Raw genomic sequence first — 13,430 nt, forward strand, 5'->3', positions numbered from 1 at the left:
AGAGGTGGTGTCCCTCCTGGTGCCCATGCTTCCTGACAGCCCGTGTGGAGCATGGCATTGCTCGTAGACACAACGCAGTTGCCGTCGACAGTCTTCTTGCCTTGGCCGCCCTGCCAGACACTATCATGAGTGTTGCTTGTTCCTTGTCCTTTCTCTCGCCCGTGGCTCTGCCTCCCAGGAAAGGAGGCTTGAACGGGGCTCGGGGGAAGGTCTTCCTACCTCCCCCTAAGCCTGTGGCACTGGGGAGCCTGGCAGCATGTCGAGCAAGGCCTGGAATTCTTCCTCGCTGAGGGGGGCTTCCAGGGTTGCCGCAAGTTCCTCTTCCTCTGCGTCCGCATTCGGCAAAGGGCCTGCCTTGTCCAGAATGTCCGCGTCTGACAAGAGTTCGTCCAGGAGGCTTGAGGAGCCTAGAAGGGCTGAGTGCTGGGTCTGTTGCTCCAGCTGGGGAGATGTCTCTTCACTTGAGGTTGCCTGCTGCTGCCAGAAGTGTGTCTCTGGCGGTGCAGGCGGCAAGATGGCCCCCTGGGCAGGCTGCCCACTGGCGATGACAGCATGTGTCCCTTCGCCCCACGGAACTGTGGCCGGAAGAGGCTGTGGGTTCTGGCATCCCTGAAGTGCTGCCAGGCTGGGCTGGACCACGATGAACATCAACGGGTGGCCCACACAGCACCCAGAGGCAGCCCCTGGCACAAGAAAGGTGGGGGAGAAAACAGGAGTGGCCGCAGCAAAGGATTGCGTGCTCTCAGGTGCATGAGAGGGAGCATAACGATGAGAGCTGCTAAGGACAGTGGGCAGGGGGCTTTGGTCCGACAGGGCAGTCACGGCTGATGTGGCATCTGGGCCTTCAGCCAGGGCATTCACAGGCCCACTAGCGCTCTGCTTTGGGTGCCGAGCTCTTCAGTTCTGGAACCATATCTAGGGAACCATATGGGGAGACAGGAACATTAGCAGCGCGACAGTCCAGATCTACTTGCCGCCGCCCCATCCCCGGCCGGCCCCGCCCCGGCCCGCCCTGCCCTGCCCTGCCCTGCCCTGCCCTCCAATCTGTCAGGTCCATGGCAAGTACTGGTGGGCCTCATCTAAGGGCCATTTTACCTAGAGATTTCGCCTTGGCTCCTGAAAATGAGGGAGGACGTCAGGGCAACACAGGACCCACCCCACTCCTCCCCACCCCTCCCCACCCCTCCCCACCCCTGGCTTTGAGGAGAGCCGTCATTGACCGGCTACAACCTCAGGTCCCTCCCTGGCTGCCCAGGACTTCTGTTGCCCTCTCCTCTTCTGGAAAGGGATGCCTTCAGATCAGCCCCCTTTGCGTATTCGTAGGACGAAGGGAACCTCCTCCCAATCCCCCCTCGCCAAGCCTACATATATCCAGCAGCAACCCGTCACAAGGTTTAACACTCCTTCCTCGTGGGAGAAGCCAAGTCCCACCCACTGGTGGAGAACTTACCTGGATTCGAGGTTCGGGAATTCCTGTCTGGTGAGCCAATTCTTCCCTGGCAGCAATAGATGGAAATCGATCCCTCTCAAAGGCTTGCACAAGGACCCTTGTTTGAGAAGGAGAGATGAGAGTCCTCTTTCGCCTGGCCTCTCTTCCCAAGCTTTCTGAAGAAGAACACACAGAGAAGAGAGGACATTCAGGCCAATTGCAGCACATTCACAGCAGATGCAGTGTGTGGTATGTAGGAAGTGGTATGTCATAGATCAAGATCGATACATCGATACATCTTATTGAGTGCTATGTGAAAATGCCCCATGTGATGGAAGAAGGGATTTCTGCACATCCGGGCAGGTTCCAGACCCGAAGATTCCAAGCCTTCCTGGCCATGCATCTCCCCACCCTCCAACAGGGGCATGATGCTCCTGTGTGGAACAGGAATGGGGCAAGAACCCAAGATATCATGGTTTCCTCTCTGAAGCGTTCTTGGCCTCCCACGGTCATCCACGTTCAGAGATGATTGTGTCTCAAGGGGATGCTCTGGGGAAATGCCTTTGGATTGCTGGCTACTTACCTCGAGTCAAAGTCTGAGGTGGTGGTGGCCGCAGCGGCTGCGACTGCCCTCCTTTGAAGGCATTCTCCGACAGCAATCGGCTCTGCTTTAGGCGTCTTCTTCGTTGGTTTTGAAACCAAACCTGGGTACAAAGAAAGAAAGCCTTGTCATTCAATGCTTATGCACGTACTTCCAAGATCTATTGCAGGGGTGCACCATAGAACAAACGCACAAACACGCCAGCCAGCCAACCAGCCAGCCAGCCAGCAACAAGCCGACTAATGGAGACCCAGTATGGCCCATCTGCCCCCAGTGGAAATATTTACGATTCAAAGGGACTGAACTCTCACTAGCAGGTAGAATGTAGACTCCCGCTTTCGCCTCTGAAGAAGTGCACCAGATTCCAGGATACACAATCTGTGTCCGTGAAAATAATCCTTCCTCTTCGAGTCACCTTACTGGTGTCCAGAGTAATGACTTGTGACACAGGAGGAGACAATGCTTGCTTTCCCACAGTCAGAATGGGATGGATAGCTACCTCTCTCTCTCTCTCTCTCCCCCGCCCCACCCCTTCTCATCAAAACTACCAGTTTCTCTGTGGGTCTTTTGGTCTCCGTCTACGATTCTCCGCATCTACCTGTTGACGTCTGTCTCTGTTGCCACCCGCCCTCCTGCCCACCTGACTGCCTGCCTGCCTTCCCCTCTCTCTGTCTCTGTCCCAGGCTCTCAGGCTCAATCTCTTTTCCCTCATTTGCTCTCTTTGCCTCCCCTTTGGCACGGTCCATGCCCGATTCATGGTTCCCTGCCTCTCTTATGTCCCCACAGGCAGTACTGTCTCATAACACGCAATCATATCCATTAGCAAGTGCCCGCATGAAAACCACACTTCCCATGCTGCCTGGGAACTACTCATTGACAGTTACTTCTCAGGGACTACATGCCTCCATCACTCTTAGGTCAGGAGACTCTTATGTACCCGCTCCCCATCTTCAGAATATGTGTCCTTGTCTTCAACAGTGAAGCAGTGTGCATGCTACCTCATTCCCCGAGGCCGAACTGCAGTGTGGACCTGTGCTTGTGTGCGTGTGTGTGCGCATGTTTTTAGACGTTTCTGACGGTGGTGTGTGGAAAATGTGACACCCTGAGAAAACGTGTTCGTAGGGAAAGCCAATCAGTCTTTGGCGACGCTTTGTAAGGTCGCAGGCGAGGTGTTCCTACCTTTGGTGACTCCTCTCCAACCTGCCCAGAGAGGGAAGTCTTCAGCACGGCTAGTTCCTCGGAGGCCAGCCACCAAGGGAACACCTCCCTGGCACCACCAGGCCCTCCTGCTTCCTTGGCCCCTCGCCCTTTATGTTTGACCACCCATTTGAATGGACCTCTCGCCACACAGCTCAGTCTGGCCACGTTTTCCAAAGGGAGCCACCTTCCTTGCCAAGATTCGAGTCCCTGCTGTCTGGAGCACCCCGAAGAGGAAGCCCCAAGGGCAAGGACTCCAGCTGGCGTAGGGCGACTTGCGTCTGGACATGGACCCCGAGAGGGAGAATGGATCGAGAGACTCGGACGTACCTGAATTCTGCTTTCTGGAATGCCCAGTTCTCGCGCCAGCCGTTCTCTGGTCGTTATCCCGGGGTAGGGGTTCTGTTGAAAGAGTGCTTGCAGGGTGTCCTTCTGACTCAGCCTCAGAACCAGCCTCCTCCTTCGCGATGGTCTTGAGAGTCGGCCTGTGGGAGAGAAAAGGGGGAATGTGTCAGGGGCGAATCCATGGAGGTGCAAACCAATGGTACCGGCCCAGCGCTGGTCCTTGTGCCACGTGAAAAACCTCTAAGCCAGGGGAAGACTCTGCATTTGGAACAACCGTGGGTACACCCTGAAAGCCACGCTGAGTGGGACCCTGTGGGCTCAAGCTAAGCTGAGGGTCAAGGCTATGGGGATCCCCCCACCACTCGCCAAGGATCCACAGGGCGCCATGCAAGCAGAAGGGGAAAGCCCTAGAAAAACAGGCTAACCTGACCAAAATGGGTGGAAGGATTTTCCACCTGTGGAGGCCTGAGAAAGTCTTGATGGCTTCTACCAGATTTACCTCGAACTCTATGCTAACGAGAGGAGCCCGGCTTCTGGCCTGTCATACGCACAGGGCACATCCGCTTTCACTATTTGAAAGGAAACGAGACGAAAGCCAAACGAAGCCAGACAAACACACAAGCCAATCCCCAACACAGGACGCACTAGGAGATTGTTTTGAAGACCCACTTTTTTGAGATAAGGACCAACGTGGGGCCCCGTCTGATGGCGCCCACACACCCACCCACCCACAACAGCCCGGTACTCCTCGGAAGATGAGTTTCCCTTTCCAGGCACCAAGGTCATGCTGACTCGCCGTGTGTGCGTGCTATTCTTTCAGTTGGGCAGCCTTGAAGGGCTGCCCCCCACCCCTGTCCTATTTGAGGTTGCGTCTTTCTGGTGGCAAGGGAATAGATGGGTGTTTGTTTCCTGCCTTCTAAGGCGGGAGCCGGGTGTGATGGCCAGGGTGGGTGTGGTTTCAGGCACGTCCGGCACATCCCTGACATTTGAGTTTCCTGAACTCTCTCCAGCTCTAGGACAACGCCAACCCTTCTGCAAGGGCCACCTGCTCTAGCAGCTGGCAGCTGGTGACGTAGGGTCGTCTTCAGGTCTCCCGCTGGAAGGAGGCAAGGCAAGGCAAGGGTTTCGGACCCCCAACGGGGACTTCCTTTAAAAGCGCCCTTCCTTCCTGCCAGCTCCAAGGAAAATCTTTGGAAAGCACTCAAGGAACGAACGTGTCACACTGCGGATTTTGCGTTTCCAGAGGCTCCTGCACTGGCTACCTTGGAGTCCAATGAGAGACAGTTTGAGTGCTCCTGGAATCTCTGTTTCCCAGGCTCTAGCTTTCAGTTGTGCTCAAAGAAAAATTATCTTTTTCTTCTATTCTTAATACATACTGGATGTGGATTCTTTCCATGGACACCACAGAAGTTAACCAGTTCAAATGGACCACGAAACCAAAGAGAGCAAATCCATAACAACAGCAAGAACAGAACATGGGTAACCAACTCAAAATCCCAAACACGGTCAACTGGAAAAGAGTGTCAGTTTAGTTGGGAACGTTTTCAAACACTCGTGTTCCGTTCACTGCAACCACAGGCTGGGATTTTGGTAGAGAAGCCATTGTCGGGCAACAGGCCTACCTACTTCCATGTCGATTTCAAGAAGGAAAACAAACGAACCAGCAAACCAGAAATATGTACGTGAAATGCCCAAACCAAGGTGCATCCTTTTGCCCAACTGATTCCAGAAACATGTCCCAGCATATCTGTCCGTGCCAATTGGTGGTCATTGGGAAACTTCAACCTTCGTGGTGATCAACCCTTGGGGTGGGGAGGTGCATGAGTGTATTTGGAGGACCCAACCCCAGAGCCCAGATGCTGAGGGCAACGTACCTCTGGAGGGGCTGTATGCCGGACGAGCTGGACGAATCCATGGTGGGAGACCCACACGGATGGCACGGAAACTGCTGGCCAACTGTTCAGTGCTCAGAAGCTCAGGATTTATAATGGATGAGGATGCCCCGCCCCTATTTATGTAAATAGCCGCAGATGGTGGGGAACCCTTCCTTGCAAATTGAGAACCTGGAAGGAATCCCGTGAGGCAAGTGGGCGTTGGAATGGAAGGCCTGTTCGGAGGCTCCCAGGTCCCTTTGAAGCTGCCGCCCTCGTCATCCTTTCCCAGAATGCTTGGGGTCCAGTGCTCTCTCGTTTTCACACCTTTTCACATTCCACACATACTTTTACTCTCCGTGGAATTCCCCAACTCTGAGTCCCTCACGCTTAGGTGTGTCACGGTACTTTCCAAAATGGAGAGAGAACCTGGAGCCTAGCTTTCCTCGAGTACGTTTCCCACTTCGCTCATCACCACCAGGACGTCATTGCCTCCCACTCTTAAAGCATTTCCTTGGCTGGGGTTTGAGTTCCCGATAATTCACATACTAAGCTTGACTGCTTATCTCGGGTCTACCCATGGTCCTCAACAGTTCGGGACTTTTTCAGAGGTACCCTGAATCCCACCCCCTTGCTCACATGCCATGGAGAGACCAGAGAAAGGGGCACGCCACACGTGTAGGTTTCACAAGCCAAGGAACTTAATTTCAGTGCTTGTCCTTGGCGTCCACAAGATGAAGTCGGTTTCACATTCACTGTTCAACAGGCATCTGTACGATGAAAAAGAAGAAAAAGAAGAAGAAGAAGAAGAGGAAGAAGAAGAAGAAGAAGAAGAAGAAGAAGAAGAAGAAGAAGAAGAAGAAGAAGAAGAAGAAGAAGAAGAACAAGAACAAGAACAAGAAGCAGAAGAAGAAGAAGAAGAGGAGGAGGAGGAGGAGGAGAAGGAGGAAGAAGAAGAAGAGGAGGAAGAAGGGGAGGGATATGAAGCAAGTTATATGATGGATGATGACACAGCTGGGTTTGAAAGGAATGCTTTGGATTCCAAATACAACCATCCTAACATCTTCGGGGCATTTGGGCTGCAGAGAATTGAAAAATTAAAAACAAACAAACAAAAAAACCACACAGAAACACAGAACCATCTCTAATGTGTTCTTTTGCCACCACGTGGATTAACATGAGGACAGTGAGCTTATTTAGAAACAGTTGGGAATTGCAGTTATTACACCACCAATTCGTGAAAATATGGCTGGGGTGTGTGTATTTGTGTGATCTGTGTGTTTGATTTTCTGCACCCACTAAGGGTGGTTGTCAGGTGGTACCCGTGGACGGATGCCACCGGGACTAGTAGGTGTCGGCAAGTCCCAGGAGGCCCAGGAGGCCCAGGAGGATGTTCTGAGGAGGTGCACGTCCTGGTCCCTTGTCCTCAAGTGCCAGAGATCAGAGGGTGGCGTGACCATCTTGTTGGATCAGGGTGGTTTTTCCCGGGAAGCTGGAAGTTTTGGCTGAGATAATCACGGAAACATGGGATTTGCTGGCTCGTCCCAGAAGGCACTGGCTTCCAGACTTGGACCGGCTCCCACCTGGACAATCCAGGTGGGGTAAGCTTGCTTGGGAGAGTAGAAGCTTTGATCAGCATGGCAGCCAGGGCATCCTGAGAGCCCGCAGGTGTGTTTATGCACAGTCCACCAGTGGCCTCCCTGTGGACGTTCCGCTGCCCGTCCCTGGGCTCCGAGGTTTCGCTGGAGCAGCCAGCATTGAACCCCAAGATGGTAAAGCCACAGCTCCTAGCTCTCGCTAGAGTCTGTGCAAGTCCTGCCACCCACAAGGATCTCAGTGTTTCCCGGCACACTGTGACCCAGTGTTCCTCCCGCCCTCTTGAAAGCACCATCTTTTCCATAAGCTGTCTCTTACCGCATCCCCAGTCATACTTGTCCTGAGGCTACCGTGGCCAGATTCCTTTCCCAGAAGCCCTATGCCACTTGTGTGGCCCTTGAAACTGACATTTCCTTTCTGCCCAACGAAAAGAAGGAGAGAGATAGGGAGAGAAAGAGAGAGAGAGACAGAGAGACAGAGAGACAGAGAGACAGAGAGAGAGGGCTGTGTATTGCTCTAGAGCTCTGGAGAAAGGGGAGCCTAAGACAGAGGAGTGACTGGGAGGGAGCTGAGGACTAGATGTGTCTGCAGAGGTATACACCCTATAGAGCTAGAGACCCGGATGCAGTTGTAGCTAGAGAGTCAGATACATTGGTGCATACACATTCAAGTGGCAACTCTCAGAATATTTTCCTACTTCCTGCCGCTGACACACCCATGCTGGACATGGGGAGCACGGATTGAGCCAGTCGAGAATCACTCAGCACAGAGTGTACGAGGCACATGTGTTGGAAAATGTTTTTGAAAGAAACAGTGGAAGGGATCACCTGCCACGACGTTAAGATGCCACAGGCATTTGGTTTTTCAGTTCCTTTGTGCATCGCTTTAGTTGTAACACGGCTTATCTTTTGAGAGGTGTGTGCGTGTAGTGTGTGGCCCTAGACAGACAAGGAGAGAGAGAGAGGGACGGAGAGAGATTATTTGCCTGCATAATAAACCGGGCACAGTTGTTCCTATGAACTCTGGCAATGAAAGTGTTTGCATAGGTCTGTCCTTGTGTGCAAAGACGATGCCCTTGAGGAACCCTTCCACACCATGCACCCAGAAACCAAGTGCAGGTTGTCACTGAGAGACTGTTTTTGTGATTCCACTAGGGTGTGTTTGTGGCTACAAGCTACGGGACTAGACAGGGGCGTCTGGACCACCTTCCCATGCTGTGCCAGGCCAAGGGAGGGATTTCACCTCCCCGAGGAAACGCGGGAGAATACAAAGCGACCAAAGCACAAGCAAGAACTTGAACTGAGTGCCAAGATTTATTGATTGGATCAATGGAATGTCACATACAACGGGGAAATCCAGTTCAGCCTTGGGTCCTCCTCGTTGTCATTGGAAGGCTAGAATTCCTTGAGGCTTCAGAGGTGGTGTCCCTCCTGGTGCCCATGCTTCCTGACAGTCCGTGTGGAGCATGGCATTGCTCGTAGACACAACGCAGTTGCCGTCGACAGTCTTCTTGCCTTGGCCGCCCTGCCAGACACTATCATGAGTGTTGCTTGTTCCTTGTCCTTTCTCTCGCCCGGGGCTCTGCCTCCCAGGAAAGGAGGCTTGAACGGGGCTCGGGGGAAGGTCTTCCTACCTCCCCCTAAGCCTGTGGCACTGGGGAGCCTGGCAGCATGTCGAGCAAGGCCTGGAATTCTTCCTCGCTGAGGGGGGCTTCCAGGGTTGCCGCAAGTTCCTCTTCCTCTGCGTCCGCATTCGGCAAAGGGCCTGCCTTGTCCAGAATGTCCGCGTCTGACAAGAGTTCGTCCAGGAGGCTTGAGGAGCCTAGAAGGGCTGAGTGCTGGGTCTGTTGCTCCAGCTGGGGAGATGTCTCTTCACTTGAGGTTGCCTGCTGCTGCCAGAAGTGTGTCTCTGGCGGTGCAGGCGGCAAGATGGCCCCCTGGGCAGGCTGCCCACTGGCGATGACAGCATGTGTCCCTTCGCCCCACGGAACTGTGGCCGGAAGAGGCTGTGGGTTCTGGCATCCCTGAAGTGCTGCCAGGCTGGGCTGGACCACGATGAACATCAACGGGTGGCCCACACAGCACCCAGAGGCAGCCCCTGGCACAAGAAAGGTGGGGGAGAAAACAGGAGTGGCCGCAGCAAAGGATTGCGTGCTCTCAGGTGCATGAGAGGGAGCATAACGATGAGAGCTGCTAAGGACAGTGGGCGGGGGGCTTTGGTCCGACAGGGCAGTCACGGCTGATGTGGCATCTGGGCCTTCAGCCAGGGCATTCACAGGCCCACTAGCGCTCTGCTTTGGGTGCCGAGCTCTTCAGTTCTGGAACCATATCTAGGGAACCATATGGGGAGACAGGAACATTAGCAGCGCGACAGTCCAGATCTACTTGCCGCCGCCCCATCCCCGGCCGGCCCCGCCCCGGCCCGCCCTGCCCTGCCCTGCCCTGCCCTGCCCTCCAATCTGTCAGGTCCATGGCAAGTACTGGTGGGCCTCATCTAAGGGCCATTTTACCTAGAGATTTCGCCTTGGCTCCTGAAAATGCGGGAGGACGTCAGGGCAACACAGGACCCACCCCACTCCTCCCCACCCCTCCCCACCCCTCCCCACCCCTGGCTTTGAGGAGAGCCATCATTGACCGGCTACAACCTCAGGTCCCTCCCTGGCTGCCCAGGACTTCAGTTGCCCTCTCCTCTTCTGGAAAGGGATGCCTTCAGATCAGCCCCCTTTGCGTATTCGTAGGACGAAGGGAACCTCCTCCCAATCCCCCCTCGCCAAGCCTACATATATCCAGCAGCAACCCGTCACAAGGTTTAACACTCCTTCCTCGTGGGAGAAGCCAAGTCCCACCCACTGGTGGAGAACTTACCTGGATTCGAGGTTCGGGAATTCCTGTCTGGTGAGCCAATTCTTCCCTGGCAGCAATAGATGGAAATCGATCCCTCTCAAAGGCTTGCACAAGGACCCTTGTTTGAGAAGGAGAGATGAGAGTCCTCTTTCGCCTGGCCTCTCTTCCCAAGCTTTCTGAAGAAGAACACACAGAGAAGAGAGGACATTCAGGCCAATTGCAGCACATTCACAGCAGATGCAGTGTGTGGTATGTAGGAAGTGGTATGTCATAGATCAAGATCGATACATCGATACATCTTATTGAGTGCTATGTGAAAATGCCCCATGTGATGGAAGAAGGGATTTCTGCACATCCGGGCAGGTTCCAGACCCGAAGATTCCAAGCCTTCCTGGCCATGCATCTCCCCACCCTCCAACAGGGGCATGATGCTCCTGTGTGGAACAGGAATGGGGCAAGAACCCAAGATATCATGGTTTCCTCTCTGAAGCGTTCTTGGCCTCCCACGGTCATCCACGTTCAGAGATGATTGTGTCTCAAGGGGATGCTCTGGGGAAATGCCTTTGGATTGCTGGCTACTTACCTCGAGTCAAAGTCTGAGGTGGTGGTGGCCGCAGCGGCTGCGACTGCCCTCCTTTGAAGGCATTCTCCGACAGCAATCGGCTCTGCTTTAGGCGTCTTCTTCGTTGGTTTTGAAACCAAACCTGGGTACAAAGAAAGAAAGCCTTGTCATTCAATGCTTATGCACGTACTTCCAAGATCTATTGCAGGGGTGCACCATAGAACAAACGCACAAACACGCCAGCCAGCCAACCAGCCAGCCAGCCAGCAACAAGCCGACTAATGGAGACCCAGTATGGCCCATCTGCCCCCAGTGGAAATATTTACGATTCAAAGGGACTGAACTCTCACTAGCAGGTAGAATGTAGACTCCCGCTTTCGCCTCTGAAGAAGTGCACCAGATTCCAGGATACACAATCTGTGTCCGTGAAAATAATCCTTCCTCTTCGAGTCACCTTACTGGTGTCCAGAGTAATGACTTGTGACACAGGAGGAGACAATGCTTGCTTTCCCACAGTCAGAATGGGATGGATAGCTACCTCTCTCTCTCTCTCTCCCCCGCCCCACCCCTTCTCATCAAAACTACCAGTTTCTCTGTGGGTCTTTTGGTCTCCGTCTACGATTCTCCGCATCTACCTGTTGACGTCTGTCTCTGTTGCCACCCGCCCTCCTGCCCACCTGACTGCCTGCCTGCCTTCCCCTCTCTCTGTCTCTGTCCCAGGCTCTCAGGCTCAATCTCTTTTCCCTCATTTGCTCTCTTTGCCTCCCCTTTGGCACGGTCCATGCCCGATTCATGGTTCCCTGCCTCTCTTATGTCCCCACAGGCAGTACTGTCTCATAACACGCAATCATATCCATTAGCAAGTGCCCGCATGAAAACCACACTTCCCATGCTGCCTGGGAACTACTCATTGACAGTTACTTCTCAGGGACTACATGCCTCCATCACTCTTAGGTCAGGAGACTCTTATGTACCCGCTCCCCATCTTCAGAATATGTGTCCTTGTCTTCAACAGTGAAGCAGTGTGCATGCTACCTCATTCCCCGAGGCCGAACTGCAGTGTGGACCTGTGCTTGTGTGCGTGTGTGTGCGCATGTTTTTAGACGTTTCTGACGGTGGTGTGTGGAAAATGTGACACCCTGAGAAAACGTGTTCGTAGGGAAAGCCAATCAGTCTTTGGCGACGCTTTGTAAGGTCGCAGGCGAGGTGTTCCTACCTTTGGTGACTCCTCTCCAACCTGCCCAGAGAGGGAAGTCTTCAGCACGGCTAGTTCCTCGGAGGCCAGCCACCAAGGGAACACCTCCCTGGCACCACCAGGCCCTCCTGCTTCCTTGGCCCCTCGCCCTTTATGCTTGACCACCCATTTGAATGGACCTCTCGCCACACAGCTCAGTCTGGCCACGTTTTCCAAAGGGAGCCACCTTCCTTGCCAAGATTCGAGTCCCTGCTGTCTGGAGCACCCCGAAGAGGAAGCCCCAAGGGCAAGGACTCCAGCTGGCGTAGGGCGACTTGCGTCTGGACATGGACCCCGAGAGGGAGAATGGATCGAGAGACTCGGACGTACCTGAATTCTGCTTTCTGGAATGCCCAGTTCTCGCGCCAGCCGTTCTCTGGTCGTTATCCCGGGGTAGGGGTTCTGTTGAAAGAGTGCTTGCAGGGTGTCCTTCTGACTCAGCCTCAGAACCAGCCTCCTCCTTCGCGATGGTCTTGAGAGTCGGCCTGTGGGAGAGAAAAGGGGGAATGTGTCAGGGGCGAATCCATGGAGGTGCAAACCAATGGTACCGGCCCAGCGCTGGTCCTTGTGCCACGTGAAAAACCTCTAAGCCAGGGGAAGACTCTGCATTTGGAACAACCGTGGGTACACCCTGAAAGCCACGCTGAGTGGGACCCTGTGGGCTCAAGCTAAGCTGAGGGTCAAGGCTATGGGGATCCCCCCACCACTCGCCAAGGATCCACAGGGCGCCATGCAAGCAGAAGGGGAAAGCCCTAGAAAAACAGGCTAACCTGACCAAAATGGGTGGAAGGATTTTCCACCTGTGGAGGCCTGAGAAAGTCTTGATGGCTTCTACCAGATTTACCTCGAACTCTATGCTAACGAGAGGAGCCCGGCTTCTGGCCTGTCATACGCACAGGGCACATCCGCTTTCACTATTTGAAAGGAAACGAGACGAAAGCCAAACGAAGCCAGACAAACACACAAGCCAATCCCCAACACAGGACGCACTAGGAGATTGTTTTGAAGACCCACTTTTTTGAGATAAGGACCAACGTGGGGCCCCGTCTGATGGCGCCCACACACCCACCCACCCACCCACAACAGCCCGGTACTCCTCGGAAGATGAGTTTCCCTTTCCAGGCACCAAGGTCATGCTGACTCGCCGTGTGTGCGTGCTATTCTTTCAGTTGGGCAGCCTTGAAGGGCTGCCCCCCACCCCTGTCCTATTTGAGGTTGCGTCTTTCTGGTGGCAAGGGAATAGATGGGTGTTTGTTTCCTGCCTTCTAAGGCGGGAGCCGGGTGTGATGGCCAGGGTGGGTGTGGTTTCAGGCACGTCCGGCACATCCCTGACATTTGAGTTTCCTGAACTCTCTCCAGCTCTAGGACAACGCCAACCCTTCTGCAAGGGCCACCTGCTCTAGCAGCTGGCAGCTGGTGACGTAGGGTCGTCTTCAGGTCTCCCGCTGGAAGGAGGCAAGGCAAGGCAAGGGTTTCGGACCCCCAACGGGGACTTCCTTTAAAAGCGCCCTTCCTTCCTGCCAGCTCCAAGGAAAATCTTTGGAAAGCACTCAAGGAACGAACGTGTCACACTGCGGATTTTGCCTCTCCAGAGGCTCCTGCACTGGCTACCTTGGAGTCCAATGAGAGACAGTTTGAGTGCTCCTGGAATCTCTGTTTCCCAGGCTCTAGCTTTCAGTTGTGCTCAAAGAAAAATTATCTTTTTCTTCTATTCTTAATACATACTGGATGTGGATTCTTTCCATGGACACC

At 54.1% G+C, this 13,430-nt stretch overlaps 2 protein-coding genes across 2 annotated transcripts; both read right to left on the minus strand.

Moving 5' to 3' along the window:
- Window positions 1-225: 225 nt before the first annotated feature.
- On the minus strand, window positions 226-4,358 carry LOC133083303 (double homeobox protein 4-like protein 4). The gene is made up of 4 exons (XM_061179721.1): window positions 4,301-4,358; window positions 3,558-3,712; window positions 2,013-2,133; window positions 226-683 (listed from the first exon to the last, which is right to left on the minus strand). The coding sequence occupies exons 1-4, from the start codon at window positions 4,356-4,358 to the stop codon at window positions 226-228; spliced, it is 792 nt and encodes a 263-aa protein (XP_061035704.1).
- Window positions 4,359-8,678: 4,320 nt separating this feature from the next.
- Window positions 8,679-12,813, minus strand: LOC133083304 (double homeobox protein 4-like protein 4). The gene is made up of 4 exons (XM_061179722.1): window positions 12,756-12,813; window positions 12,009-12,163; window positions 10,466-10,586; window positions 8,679-9,136 (listed from the first exon to the last, which is right to left on the minus strand). Exons 1-4 carry the CDS (start codon window positions 12,811-12,813, stop codon window positions 8,679-8,681), a joined length of 792 nt encoding a protein of 263 aa, XP_061035705.1.
- Between the last annotated feature and the right edge of the window lie 617 nt (window positions 12,814-13,430).

This window comes from Eubalaena glacialis, unplaced genomic scaffold (assembly GCF_028564815.1).
Source record: "Eubalaena glacialis isolate mEubGla1 unplaced genomic scaffold, mEubGla1.1.hap2.+ XY scaffold_350, whole genome shotgun sequence".
NCBI lineage: Eukaryota > Metazoa > Chordata > Mammalia > Artiodactyla > Balaenidae > Eubalaena > Eubalaena glacialis.

What these genes read in the sequence shown, in the direction of transcription:
- LOC133083303 (XM_061179721.1), bottom strand. Translation starts at nt 4,358, where the DNA reads ATGACCTTGGTGCCTGGAAAGGGAAACTCATCTTCCGAGGAGTACCGG. An exon ending in GGAGTACCGGGCTGTTGTGG is followed by an intron (nt 3,713 to 4,300) that starts GTGGGTGGGTGT and finishes TCTCTCCCACAG; the next exon opens with GCCGACTCTCAAGACCATCG. An exon ending in ACCTCAGACTTTGACTCGAG is followed by an intron (nt 684 to 2,012) that starts GTAAGTAGCCAG and finishes TTCTTGTGCCAG; the next exon opens with GGGCTGCCTCTGGGTGCTGT.
- LOC133083304 (XM_061179722.1), bottom strand. Translation starts at nt 12,813, where the DNA reads ATGACCTTGGTGCCTGGAAAGGGAAACTCATCTTCCGAGGAGTACCGG. An exon ending in GGAGTACCGGGCTGTTGTGG is followed by an intron (nt 12,164 to 12,755) that starts GTGGGTGGGTGG and finishes TCTCTCCCACAG; the next exon opens with GCCGACTCTCAAGACCATCG. An exon ending in ACCTCAGACTTTGACTCGAG is followed by an intron (nt 9,137 to 10,465) that starts GTAAGTAGCCAG and finishes TTCTTGTGCCAG; the next exon opens with GGGCTGCCTCTGGGTGCTGT.